At 34.1% G+C, this 15,102-nt stretch overlaps 1 protein-coding gene across 5 annotated transcripts in view; it reads left to right on the forward strand.

Moving 5' to 3' along the window:
* BBS9 (Bardet-Biedl syndrome 9) overlaps positions 1–15,102 on the forward strand; it is a 320,100-nt gene that overhangs the window by 74,926 nt on the left and 230,072 nt on the right. For 3 of the 5 annotated variants that reach the window (XM_068935862.1, XM_009679691.2, XM_068935863.1), the window contains 5 exons: positions 17–31; positions 4,448–4,588; positions 6,192–6,287; positions 10,866–11,038; positions 12,288–12,440. In XM_068935862.1, coding sequence (XP_068791963.1) covers positions 17–31; positions 4,448–4,588; positions 6,192–6,287; positions 10,866–11,038; positions 12,288–12,440 — 578 coding nt within the window. Of the gene's footprint in view, positions 1–16; positions 32–4,447; positions 4,589–6,191; positions 6,288–10,865; positions 11,039–12,287; positions 12,441–14,343; positions 14,482–15,102 lie in introns of those variants that run through there. The other 2 variants (XM_068935864.1, XM_009679693.2) reach the window with 2 other exon arrangements.

The raw sequence follows: 15,102 nt of genomic DNA on the forward strand, positions 1-15,102 counted from the left end.
GCTGGTTAAATGGTAGAGCTCAATCCTGAAGGTGAGTGAATAAAAAAACAAAGTCTGAATTTTCTTAAGAGTGAGAGCAGTTACTGAATAAAGCAGATTTTGGAAGTGAACTGTTAATTTACCTGCTATTTCTACAAGCTGTTGTACTGTCCAACGTTTGATGCTTCTGTAAAGATGAGTATTGGAGAAATTTGAAAGTGAATGAGGCTTAGACATAAGAAAATTACACATGGGAAAATAGAAATAATGACATTTCTCAGTGAGTTATGATATGCTTTCACATATGTAACATAGGAATTTTGCAATGTATTGAGTGTTTTTAACTTTGAGATTAGAAATGGAAAACACAAGTGTATGGTAATTTTTTACCATATATTTAGTTATTTTTTCAAGTTTCAGTAAGAGCTCATCAGGCAGCTAAATTGTAGCTTTATGTTGTGTAGCACAAACAGCTTTCAAGATTTGCAGTTAATGCTATGTATGCTGTTTGGAAAAAGTAGCTCTGCGGATGATGTCGCTAACATCTATTCATTCAAATTCCTATTGGAACCATGTTATTCAAAGCTAAAATATTGCTTTCCAGGTGATTAAAAATAACAGCACAAAACTTAGTTGTGGTTATCATAGATGTGATACTTGCAAGAGCTACAATTAAAAGACCAAACAGAACTGGAAAGATAGCTTACATATAGGCAGACTGAAAAAGGAGAGAGTAATTTTGAAATATGGTTATGGTTCAGGTACACAGCAGTCTCAGCAGGAACTATCTTCCCGACTTAAAAATTATTAGCTACAAATTCTATTTTGCTTGGGGTGGGGAAAGTTGCTTGTGATAGGTTTATGGGTCAAGTGAAGGGACCTTTTTCATTTTTGCAGTTTTCTTCTGAACATAAGTATATTTATAGATGTATGTTTGAGTCTTGTATTTCAATACTTATGCTCTTACAAGCATGCTAGCAGCAATGAAAAAATAGATTACTGTCTTTGTGGCTCACTTCCTTTCCTACGGGTTTCTGGATATTTCAGGGGACCTCAAGATACTGTAAAGGAAGTAGATGCTGAACCATCCATCTCAAGCAGAATACTATTCTTGGGAAGAATGACTGTCAATATGTGGCAGATTTTTGCCACGCAAAGTAATTAAATTGTTAAGAAATATATGGACTAAATATATAAATGTATATGCATTGATTTTTATATATTTTATAATTTGGGTGACATTCCAAAAATGAAGACTTGAATTCTCTGATTTAAGAAACTTATATTCAGGATGAAAACCTGCTCGTGCTGAAGAGAATATTGTAGAGCACAGTGAACTTTGTAGAATTATCCCTGTCAAAATTTGTGCTTGGATTAGTGTAATTTGCACTGGACTAGTTAAAATGTGAATTCTGTGAATATTTATCATCCCAAATTACGGTTCTGAACTTGACTATTTCTTTTATCATACACATCAGATGTCATATTGTAGACATGATTAAGATTAATACATCAGTAATTTGGAAGTAGAAGCTTAATTCCAGCACGTGCAATTATGTTATTACTTTTATCTGCTAAGCACATAGTACGTCTTACTTTATATATAATAGTTACATTGTGAGGTAGTCTGACTCAGTTGTATTTCAGAGTAGGAATTCTCCTTCTATACAGGGCAGAGAGAATCTTAAAAAAAAAAAAAAAGTTTTTATGTGGTTTCTTCTCCGTTATTACAGTATTAAAATTATATGATGTGCAATGCATCACAACTGCAGATGAAGCAAGATCGATTACTAGACATAACAGGAAAGGACTAAGGAAGTTCTGGCTTCCAGACTTTGCTATTGCTTTGGATATCCTTACTACCGTTTCAAATTACTCTAGCAGGCCCAAGGAAACATTCTGAAAGGATTTCCAAATATGAGTGTTTCACTCTAGTGATAAATTTTGCTGGAGCTTTTTGGATTGATTTTCTCGTGTTTACTTTGGACTCTTGTAGACCGGAAATCTCCCGTCTCCTCTCTCAAAGCAAAGTAGTATCAGATTCAATTTCAATTTTCTCTGAAATGTTGAAAAATTATGGTTTACGATGAGGTAGACTGAGAACAGGCAATCTAGGAAAAGCTGATTTGAAACAAGAAGAAAAACACCTTGTTTTATATTAAAGTATTTCAAAATCGTTTTGGATAATTTTGTTACTAATTTTTTCCTGTTGCAGCAGTTTCTGAAATATGTCTGAGTTTAGCAGCAAAATGTTTATTATGTTGTCATTAAGAGGAAAAGATTTTAATTTTCCCGTTAGATTATGAAGAGATGGACAAACCATTCTGAAATGTCGTGGATTTATTCTGAAGTATTTTTTTTAGCAATTCTTCTTGTAACACAGGGATATTGTAGTTAGAGGGCCTGTCTTGAATTTTCTGCTGATTTTACACTGATTTTTACAAGCTCCTTCAGAATAGTTACTTGGAGGCATTATCAGCCAGCCAAAAGCACTAATGAATTGAAAACCATGACAATCAGACGGATGAATTTGAGTCTGAGTCTTGTATTTAGCCTTCTAGTAACTTTTTTTCCTCAGTCAAGTCTTTGAGATAATTATTCTTTGCAAGAGCTCTGTGAAAGAACAAACAAAAGAAAATGTAAGGAGAAAGGGGTATTTTTATTCTAGCTTTCTAAACTTACATCCCTGATGACCTCTGTATAGCTGTCAGTTTTACAGCTCATGACTTTTCTGTCGCCGTATGATCCATGAACAGTAACTTTATTATCTCTAAAAACGTACCGTAACTTCTGCTCGCCTGAAGTGGATGTTGGCATTGATGTTTGAATTCCCTGGGTTGCTTGGAAGAGATTGAGTGATGTTGCTATGACATTAATACCATTTTCAGTTCTATCAATATTTGTCTGTACATGAACAAACTAGTATGTTTTCCTGCCACATCAAAAAATCCTACTTCCCATAAACCCTTCCCATAACCCCCATAAAAACTGGTTGTCTCAGAGAGCAAGCACTCCACATTTCATAGCACCTAGGATTTCCATCTTTCATACGGAACATACCTTGCAATTTCTGACCTGACAAGAATTGTAGATAAGCATTTGCTTGTATTTGTGCCAATTCTTGACTAACTGTATTGAACGTATTTTCTAAATATTAGTGTTAAAACTCCCTCTTTTCTCTCGTGGCTAGCACTATTCTGATAAAACTGCTTCTGAGATGAGATCCCAATACCAAAGACAGTAACCAGGTTGTTCTTCTACAGTCATTCTCTTTACCATGTAATCAGTTGAGAGAGAAACTTTTAATTCACCTTTCGGTAATTCAGTATTTAGGTGAAGAAACAAGAACTTACCAAGTTATTTAACAGCATCATTCATTAAATTCAGAACTTGTTTTGTATTCTTTTCAGTCTTGCCTGAAAATAAAAGGTAACTTTCAGCTCTTTTCAGCTTCCGTATTGCCAGCATGAAGGCTTCTAACTTGGGTTGTGCCCTTAATGTGCTCTTGAGGTTCACTGATACAAGAGTGGCTACTACTATTTGGCAATGGTTGAGGGATGGCAGCTTTAAGAACATCATTATCAAATTGGTCGTGAGCAGCTATCCTGGTGAAAATATGAAGTTGTTACCAAAGAAAAGAGATGTTATTTAAAATTAAAAAGAGCGCCTCTGCAGAGTGTGCAAGGATAATTTATAATGCCTGTGGTATAGTTTCCAACTCAGGCCTGTTAACTTGCGACAGCCTTGTGGCATGCTTCTGGCTCATAGTTGGGTAGAAATGTACTCCTGTGTTTTGTTATGATACGTAAGAAAGAAGGTAGTATGCAAAAATAGCTTTTGATACTTGCTTGTGAAGAACTTCTGCAGTTTTCGTCAGTGTGTAAGTAAGTATCTATGAGACACGTTTTTATTAAGCTCCAAACTTGTGCTAGCTGAGAGGAAGGTTACAAAGATTTCACTTAGGAGTGCAGACACAAACACTCCTCGCCCCCCCGCAGAAAAACCCCCAAACCAAGGAATGTGTGTTCTTAAGCTTGTAGTTTGTGATGATCATGATGTAAACAATTTTTTCGTTTTTGTGTTCAAACCAACAGGAGTAATGATGCAGCTGTCTGTCATGAAGGTAGAATTTGTTTGTCTAAAGGTTTAAGCAAGCTGTTACTAATCTTTATGGCATGTTAATTGGTGTGAATACAGGCATCCAATGCGTTTGGGTAGTGATGTTGGCTTTCACATTCAGTTTAAAATTTTTACTTGAAAAAGTAATTAAAAGTGTTCAAGTTTAAAGGTATTTTAGATGGAAAGTTAACCATGATTAAGAATTTTATGTAGTGTTTTTTTTTTCAAGTGTGTTTCTTAGCTGCATTAAAATAATTCATGGTTATAGCTCTTTGAGGACAGTAGTATGCAGTGTCTTGCATTCAATATATGCATAGGAAAGCTGAATCTATATGTTCTTTCGTTTTAGGAATTCTAAAAGTTGCACAGTGTAAATTCAGGCTACCTTTGCGGTTAATTTGCTCTCCAGCTCAACCTTCAAAAACAGCAAACCACAAACTAACTATTGATACCAATAAACCTCCTATCAGTTTTCTCACCATTTTTCCAGGTAGGATTTTAAATATATCTGTAAAAGGAGATGTGTTAGTAACTCAGAGTGGAATCTTTTGCCAATAAGGAGTAATTAAATAATTAACAAGGCTAATATCAGAATGTTTTAAAAGTATGTTTTGAATGAAATGGTGGAATAACTTTTCAAGGTAAGTTACCCATCTTGGCTAATAAGTTATCTGCCTCTGATAAAACTGCTAATTTGTTTACACAAACGTGTAATTTAGCTTAACAAAACACAGGCAAAAAAATGGAATACAGTTGCCTTCAGTAACTACTGTAGGGGTATATCTTTGATCTAGATGATCATATTAGCACAGGAATAAATGAATAAACAAGGCTTATAAAATGATTCTGAATAAATTTAGGCTGGAAATCATTAAGTTTCTCAACTTTAGAGGACTAAGGTTCTGGAAAAGTTTTCTGAGAGCTGTTTGGGCCAAGAAATTTGATATAATAGTTTAAAGTGGAGCTGCAACCATTTCTGAAAAGATTATGTAATGCATTTGTCTGAGATATCAGAAAACTGGGCATGATTTTTTTGTAGCCTGGCTTTTATCTCTTTGACAGTAAATACACCTTTTTCTTTCAAATACGTGTGCGCTGTGTAACACTTACCTCAAGCATAAATAATAATTGAAAAACTTTTCTTTTAAAGGCCTGCATTTCTGGGTTTTTGTCATAGGTTTCTGTTATGGCTGAGCGATAATAAATGTGTTGAATTATGAAATTCTGTTTGGAGATACTCTCAAAATAGAACATTTCATTTTAAACTCAGGGATTCAGTGCTGAAAATATAACACAAAGCATAGACCTCATGTGTTCCAGAAGAAGATATTAATATATTTTGACTTTTATTCATACTGTTTTCAGTGATGGAAAAGAAATAGAAGGTATGCTGCTCATGATGTGATCTGTGAGGAAACTTTGGATTTTTGGTGTGCTCTTTAATGGGAATTGTATCCCATCTACTCCTTGTTTGACTTATTTTAGGGGAATGTTGTGAGGCAATGTAATTTGCAGCAGTTTTTAAAATGTGATGCTTTTTAAAGTTTGATCTTTTTTAACCAATTGTGGTCCAATACATAGAATTTAAAGGAAAACAGGCAGGCAAGAGTTTTGCAGTGTAGCTTTTTTTAGAAAGCTAGATACTTTTTTTGTCCTCTATGCTGGAAGATAAAACAGAACTTTTAAAATGCAGAGGCCACTTAAACATTGTAATCATATTTTACATAGACATCTGAGTTAAGGGAGGTCTACAGCGTTGCATCCATCATAGGTGATAGTCTCTTTGGCCTATGCAATATTCACTACTTTTATTAGATGACACAGATGAACCTTGGAAAAAGCTATCTTTGCCATACCTGTGCAATTTGATATGAGAAGAGAACATGACTCAGCTTCCTCCCTGTAGATGAACAGCAGCAGTTCCATAGAAAGGAGTGTATACCAAACTACTTGTGGTATTCTTACCTTCTTGTTCAGATTGCCCTTCCTAGGTTAGGTTGCTTATGCAAAGCTTGATATAATCCTTGCTGTGGATAGAAGTTTAGTGTGAAATAGTGTTGAATTATAGCAAACTATTTTTAATTTTCTTTTAGACTTTGCTGATCAATCTGAAGATGACCAGTCTAATGCTCTCGGGTTTCAGTTTTTAACTGGTTCAAAGATCACTCTTCTTGCTTCAAAGACATCACGTAAGTGGTATCAGTATTAATTTAAATGTAAAATGTAAAAGTTGATAGGCCACAAAATGAGAACGTGCATCATATATGGAATCTCTACGTGGGAATTTACACGAGATTTTCAAAGTGTTAACAACCCGTTTTTTAACAATCCCTGTTAACTATCTAGTAATGTTGCTAGGAAGTCACAAACTTTTAAAACTAAACAAAAATTATACTTAGAGTACGCTATGCTACAGTGACAAATCTCTGGATAAATTGGATTTTCTTCAAGTTTTTACTTTTAATACTGTCTTTATTCAGGATTTAATATTGTTGCCATAATTATGGAGAAAACATCATTTCCTTAAAGGTATTTAAACCGCTATGGTTGGAAGGAGTCATCTGTTGGAATTTGCAAAAAGGACTAAAATGTATGTTTCTAACTCCTCGCAGATTTTCAGTAATTTTTGACTTGGGCATCTGACCCTGCCTAGGTGTTTTTCTGTGTCTAAGTGAACGCTTATCTGTATCTTTAGATGCCTAAATATCATTGAAAGCCCAGAATTGTGGTTTTAATATCCTTCCTATCAAATTCATGAAATGTTCAAACATACCTGTAGCTATGCTGTTACCGGGTTCAGTGTCTCTTCGAGCAGTCTGTGAATTAAGTGGTCATGTTCCAACCACCTTTGTGTTTATACTCTTTAAACAATTGGTTCTCTTAGTTTTGAAGAGTTAAGGAATTGCCTTATGCAACTACTCAACTTGCTAATCTCTTTCTTGGCACGTGCGTTGGAATCATATCAGTTCAACTGTTTTAGCATTTTCCATGCCACAATGTCTTCATTTAATATAGCAGACTAACAAATAGTAAAGCTAAAATACCTGCTACTCAGATTTCAAATGGAACACTATATGAATGCTCTGTGAAAACTATTTTGAGTAAGTGAGATAAGATCTAGTTTGCTGATGTGAAGTTCTTTCAATACAAATAAAAATAATCTACCTCACTGTGTTTTCAAAATTCAGAATTCATGATGGGCTATATAAATATTAGTGGTGTCAGCTGTAAACTGTGAGATAATATTTAATACCTTTTCAATGAAATCAAATATGTTAAAAATATAAACCATCTGGAGAGTAATTATTACAGAACTTTCATTATACCAGGAATCATTTTACACTTCTAAGCTTCAAATCCATTTTTATTAATTTGTGTATGTACTATTTGTATGTTGTTTTATTGTAGTCGTTTTTTAATATTATTTAAATAGTAGACTTAAAACAGTTTAAAATAGCTAGACATGCAGTGATGTTTTCTAGAAACTAAAGAATTTAGAGATTTTATAAATAGCTATTTCTTTTTGATGATTTAAATCATTTATTTGGACTTTGATTTTCATAGTTGCTAAATCTGATTCTTACATAAGGGACACATTTGTATCAATGTAATGAATATATTTTAATGTATTTTAGAGGGGACATAACTTCCACTTTCCCCACCAAAACACTGGAGCTTTTCCTTTCAGGTTTGTTTATTCACTAGCTAGGAATGACGCATGCAGCCTTACTGTAAACTTTCCCACACTGCTTTAGTTGTGAAGTTTGCTTTAAAAAGGAGATGTAAAATGTCTATTTTTCTCTTAGTGTGATTACTCATTTCTCTTGTCTGGGAATCCTTCCTTTAGAAAACAGATGAGATGTTTGATGCCACCTTCCATGTAGTGGCTTCTTCCCAGCATCTACCTCAAGCATTGCATTAGGTACAGAATTTCTCAGAGGGCTTTACTTGTTTGAAATGTTATTTAAATAAAACTCTTCGAATTATACAAAATTAAAAAGTTAAGCGTGGCACGCAAGCAGAGCATTTTTGTGAAAGGAAGCTATCCATAACATGACCAATACCAGAGAACAGACCTTAAGCCCTGAATGGGAAGGACTGTATGTAGCAAGATTCAGTTGGGTTTCACTGCTGAACCTGCAAACAAGGATGCTATCATGGCATCTATTTTAAATTTATTTTTAAATGTATTAGCTAATTCATTTTAAGCGGCGTAGTGATTGAGGATGATATTTCAACCTGTCAAGATGTCTGCTGAGAATTAGCGTCGCCTAAAGTTCATTTTGACAGTTAAATATATTAAAATGAAGCTTGCACATGTATACTAAGGATTTAAGTTGTTAGCTGAAATTTTTAAAAGCTCTGCACTTTAATTCAAGTGTAAAGAAGGCTTGCCTGCTATTTGTGATTGTTTTCTCTTTCTCTGATAAAGGACTTCCTTGCTAAGAACTGAACTGAATCTTCTAGACTTCCTTCCGATAAGCTACTGGCAGGGCAAATAATCATTCTTATTGCAAGCTGTGTTACTTACACTACCTGCTGTAGTGTTGAAAGCCTTTGAAGCCTATTAGCACTCCTCCGAGTGCTTTTCTGTGTGAGAATTTTCTGAAAAGAGTGTGTATTGTAATTTTCTGTAGGAAAGCTTTTTAACAAAAGGCTAACATAAATTGGTTTACTATTATAAAAACACTGGAAAAGCAGAGGCCCACTTATTTCTTACTGCTTCTATTGTATTTCCATATAAAAGCACATGTTTAGTAAAACTAGAGATTCTCAGTTTCCTACAGTTTCCAAATCTAATTTGTCTTTTTCTTAAGAGCTGGAAGATCACATAAAGCAAACGACTGCAGTGCTCTACTCGGGCACAAATTAGATTGTGTTTGTATTGACCAACAAACAATGTATGGAAACTGAATATGCATTTTGGAGGAAATTAGTTTTATCCATTTTAAACCATTAATGTATTAGTTACATCAATTTTAGATGGAATGACTGTTGATTTGGTCTGAAAACATCTGAGGTAATTTCACATAAAGAAAAAAATCATTTAAGGTAAAATGTGATGATATATCTAAGTAAGTCCAGCCATTATATTGTGAGTATTTAAAAAATGGATATTAGGTTGAATATTATCTTTAGCAGATGGAGTTCTTTTCTTTAACAGACAGAGTTTTTAAACAAAACTTGCTTCTTTCCTGTTGCACTGTAAACAGAATTTGTCATTCTCTCTTCAGTGAAATGTGTATCCTGGGAATGATGCCAGTGGTAATGTCAAACAATCTTGGATTACTAATGTTGAGAAAACTTTAAATAAGTACGTTAAAGTTGTAAAGAATTTTCATTCATTTGATTTTACTGTGAACCTTGTTAACAAGGGCTAAAAAACCGTAAACCATTTTGTATCAAAAATCCCAACAGCTGTTTTTTATCATAGCTTCATTTTTGTCTTTCTTTTTGGATAAGGTATAGATAGACGAATAATGAAAGGAAATAAGGCAACAATGTTTGAAAATGTCTGTCTGACAAAAAAAATATTTTAATATGCTATTATGGTTTTCAGCAATGTTTCCCTGTCAATATTTAATTAATTCGCACTTCCTGGAAACTGAAGAGATGTAAATGTGGTGTAGAAACAGAAGAGAAATAAAGTATCTTCCCATTAGTTTGATAATTTGAAGCTCCTTAAAATGTGATAAGTTGAGTGAATTTGACGGGACAGATGACATTGGCTAGAGGGTTTTTTTCCACTTCAGTTTATAGTTGTGTTGATGTCTTCATTTCTACAGCATCCTGGACCACTTTTGCAAAGCCGTTCTGTATACTGAATAGACAGAAATCACCTTCTACTAATATCAGCTGTCTCTAAAGTGAAGCATTGCACTAATAAAACTGAATAATGTTGCCTGTGACTATTGAATGAGTACCAGTTTCCTGCTAGAAGCTATTGCAGGAAGTAGAAATGTAATGCAAATTCATTAACAAACTTCTTGTGTCAGAACTCTTGGTAGCTATGTTTCTAATTAAGAGGCTTTATCTGGATTGGAGTTGATTGGTTGCCACTACTGTCAGCTGCTTAGGATGCTGTGCTTCTCTGTTGGTCCAAAGTGAACTGAACCTGCGTCTTGGCCCTAGCCTGGCAACCAAAGCTCATTAAGGGTGTATTGTGGTAGAGAATTGCTGACAGTCTGTTGTTATGACTTAATATCATCCAGTAATTCTCCTTATAGGAAGAGATTCCTTGGAGGAATCTCTTATTTCTTTATTAGTAGTCTTCATAGTTTTTGTGCTTCATGAGCAGGCCCATACTCTGCAGTAAATAATCCTGAAGCAATACTTCCATACATTCGAGAAAAGGAAGAAAATATGCATGCTAATATTTCTTAATATTTGTCATAAAGAGTTAGAAAATTAGACTTAAAGATAATTGTTCTGGAAATGGATCTGTTTCATCAGAGCTGAAGAGTTAAAGCTTTTTGTGGAAACAAGACTGGTTGAGGTCCTAAAAGTTTATTTGTCTGCTACAAGAATTACCCTCTCTTTTATCCTAACCTTAACAGGTATTTAGGACTATCTTTTCTGAATAAAATATAAATGTTTCTTTAACACTATTGAACAAATATCCCTTATTAAAACCTCTCGCACAGACTTTGAATGTATTTAACAACTGTATTACATCTCTCTATATTAACTAAAGCATATTATATTAGTTAATGTGTATGGCTTAAATTTGTGCGTTATTAGTCTTGTATTTAATCTTGTTTTTAAAGAACGATACAGAATCCAGAGTGATCAGTTAGAAGACCTTTGGCTAATAACAAAAGAGCTCACACTTAGACTTGAAGAACATTTCAAGAAGCAAAATTGCAAAGACTTTGTGTGTACCTTTTCTGGTTCAATTCCCCTGCAAGAATATTTTGAACTAATTGATCGACATTTTGAGGTATGTTACTTAATATATGAATAGCTAACTAATAGTTTCCCTAGCACAAAGTTGTTTTTAAGTCAATGCTAAGATTAATCAGGTTAAAACTGCATAGTTAATCAGTGACGCACAGCTAACTGTCTTTCAGAAAATAGGAAGCTGTATCTAAGATAATGCTGGAAAAGATCCAGTTCTCTGTTTAGTTTTTAGCATGTGGAATATGTCTTGCCTTTGAAACACCCTTGTGATTGGCAAGCACATGTATTCACGTGCAGTCTGCAAATGATACAAATTGGGGTGCTAGTTTAGTTCACTGCCTGTTTATAGAGAAGCCATAGGTTCTTCATTCACTAACATAATTTAATTGTAAAATTGTTTCTAAAATTTCTGCTTCGTCATAGGCTGTTTTACTAGTCTGTGATAATGAAGTCTTGAGCGTTTGTCTTGGCAGTTTTATAAAAAGTACCTTTAGATTTTAAAATACTGGCTGCCCTTCTAAAAGCATCATTGCAGACAGGAACACGTATACCAGACGAGGTATGAAATATATGAATTCTCTTTGCCTGCCTGTTTGGTCATGCAGATGACAATGAAAAGCCTCTTCTGAAGGAAACTCACTCTTATTAAGAGATTTTTATGTAAAAGAGGTATGCACTAGAAAATGAAAAGGTGATTGTAAAGATAAAGTAGGAACTCTTACTGTCTAGGCGTTTGATATACAGTCTTGTCAAAGTTTTGTGAACATTTTAAGAGTTGGTTGCCATACCTGATGAATAGATATCAAAGGAAAAAGGATTTCATGTCAGAAAAAGATGATCATCCAATCAGTGCAGAAGTTAGTTCTTTATTTATGTTCAAAGGAATAATCATTTGTTTTCTACTGCAATGATTATCACATCTAAGTTGTGTGTATGTGTCGTAAATAACACACTAAGCTAAGGAGAAGCCCTGAGAGATCCACCCTGAGAGTGGTGAAATTTCACTCTTGTCATTAGACTTCTTGATGGCATTCTTGTGCATTATTACAGATCTTGACTGTCAACAATTATTTGTGATTTCAGTGGCAACTGATAAGGTTTCCACTGTTGTTTCATGAAGAGTCTGAAGTTAACCACATCAGTATGAAGCTGGCATGGGCACCATAGTTACATTTGAATGAATGCATTCTCTCCCAATAATTTTGTTGTTGTTCTATTTTGTTAGGAATGTACATACATCATTGTATATGACCCTTAATCTGAATTCTCAAAAACCCTTAAAATTGCAGCTACGTTTGAATGCTGAAAAATTTCAGGAGCTGTTATCTGAAAGGGCTGTACAATTTAGAGCTATTGAGCGGCGACTGCTGACACGATTCAAAGACAAAACTCCCGCTCCTCTTCAACATCTGGACACCTTGCTAGAAGGAACATTTAGAGAGGTCGGTGCAGTTTGATTGTAAACCTAAACTTTCTTTATGTTGTTGGTAAAACTTAGTTTAAAGCATATAAGCTATGCTTTCCTGGTTACATTTGCCATCCAAGAGACCAGGAAGCAGTAATTTGTTTAACCTAATATTCTCTGTAAGTTTCCAGATGATTTGCAATGGTTTTATTTAATCTGCAACCACAAAATTTTTACTCCTGGGTCACCCTGGCTTGACAGCACATCATTCTTTCCTAACTGATGTTGATAGTGTAAATATTTTATAGTTCATGTGAAAATATTTTATAGTTCATAGCTTGTGTAAATATTTTACGGTACACTGTAAACTGGTGGAATGGTTTGGCTGGTGTAACATTCACAACAAAATAGTCTGAGGCTGACCATGTCCTTCCTTATGAGGTTTTTATGCTCTAATCATTTCAGAATGCAATAGCTGCAGAATAACTTTTTTTTTTAAATTCATTCCTAAACTGTCCCCGTATTGGGTGTACACAAGAAGGACAAAAAAACCTGACTTTATTTTTCCTGCCTCAGCCTTGCATTACTTTAGAGTAACCCTTGTTCCATGATGCATCCCTCTTTGCTAAGAAGTCACTTTATGGCATTTTGTATGTTTCCGTTGGAGGATCTGATACATGCTTTCTAACCTGCCCTGTTACAGAAGCTGTGTCATAATTAGATTCCTTGCTGGAAGCAAGATTATTTTTATATGCTGTTGTATTTGTGTATGATGACAATTAAAACCAATGAAGGTGTTAAGGAAAAATATTTTTACTGTTTGTATTAGGAAAACCATTCTATAAATTAGAGAACTGCCTTCCCATGTATGTTTAGATGTAAGAGTTAAATTTGCCTTATTTCCATCTTTACTGTTAATGAGCATACCGTGAGATGATTTATGTTTGAAAGTGATTTTTTTTGCGTATTTTAAGAAATGCTAGGTATTGTTGACAAATGAGTGATTCTTTAGCACTTTGAAATGGCGCAACCAGATTAAGCTCCAAAGATCAACTAAATAAAGTGGATCTCTCGAGTCTGCTTTCGGTATGCATAACTGTTGTCTTTAAACTTAAAGCAACTGGGATGTGCTTGACAGTTTTTTTTTTTTTTTTTAATGCAATTGAATTGAAACATTAGGTCTGACAATATGACCACAATCATATAATTGATGTCAATACAGATTCTGGAAGTATGCTTGTAAAGTCCTCCAAACCAGAATCAGTCACGCTACTGTTGTGTGCTTTTTAAAATTGTTTTTACTATTACTGTAGTTGGAAAAGTGATGGGAGGAGGAAAAAAGATTTCTTTTCAGACAAAAAATGTTTACATTTTTCCATATTTATTAAAACATTGTTTTAGGCAAGCTCAGATTTGCCTTGGTTTTGTTTGTGTGAATCTCTCTGCAATGCAGAATTTTTTTTAGGTTTTATCATAAAAATATAGTAAAATAGTAATTACAGTAGGGACCTCAGGACTTGCAAATGTCTTGGAAGCGAGTGCTCTGGTAGCTTTTAATATTACTCTTTTGCTATTAGGGTGAAGTGAAATTGCTTGACTGTGCATTTCCTATGCATTTCCTTGCTTCTATTGCTTTCCCCTCTAAAGGGCAGTTTCATCTTCTGTCTTTATTATTTGAACATGTATATTTTAAACAAATATTTAAAGCATTCAAAATACGGCATATAGTTTTTCAGTAAAGAAGAAATTATGAAGTTGTGTAAATATGAACAGTACGAAATCTCATTCCAAAAATTCTTTTAAGTCTATAGTCTTTTTGACACTGAAATGAGTATTAGTTTCTTGAGAATGCTAATTTTCGTGAACTGTTCAAACATATCTTCTTTTTCTTTCTTTTGGAAAAGTTGTCTGTTCTGAGCACGCTTTGTTCTGCTTCGTAGTTTTCTTGGTGCGGAATGCATTCAATGAAGAATGACAATCCATACCCCATGGAAGTTAGTGGAAGGGCTCCTGTTGGCTTCAGTGGAATTTGAACTGAACCCATATTGAAATTAATGTAAAAGATTTAAGGGTTTTGTAGTAAAGTAGACGTGATGACAAATCCTATTAAAACATTTTAAATAATAGATAGAAATTATTATTTTTATTCCATTGCTTATCATTGCATCTAAGAATTTCATCTCTTCTGCTATGTTAAATCTTTTTTAAAGAGGAGAAAGTAATTTGCATCCTTTTCCCCCTTCCTTTTTCACTAAAGTAATCAATTATGTTCAAAAGAAAGGCTTCATTTGTTACTTTTTGCATTGGGTTTTGTAGTCAGAAGGCAAATGCATGTATTTGGTTTTTACAGTGTATTCCAAACTGCTTCATTTAGAATGGTTAGGAGTTTACAGTTAGTGAGACTATCTGATTTGATTAGTAATTGGTTAAAAGGTTTTTTTTTTCCACCTAGAATCCCCGAAACTGGGATTCTAGCATGTATGTATATTTTAAAATAGAATAACTATTATGGTTTAGGATTTTTTTTTTTAAATTGAAGTGTAATGGTATAACCTCTCCAAATCTACACTGGTATAAAGGTGCCCCTTTTTGCATGCCTTGCATCAGAACAGTTATGCAGAAAATACGTAACCTTCGTGTGAAGTGTTCTTAATGCAAATCAAATGATGATGAATATTCAGGTCCCATAATTTCATTGC

The sequence above is a fragment of the Struthio camelus genome, chromosome 2, assembly GCF_040807025.1.
Source record: "Struthio camelus isolate bStrCam1 chromosome 2, bStrCam1.hap1, whole genome shotgun sequence".
Taxonomy (NCBI): Eukaryota; Metazoa; Chordata; class Aves; order Struthioniformes; family Struthionidae; genus Struthio; species Struthio camelus.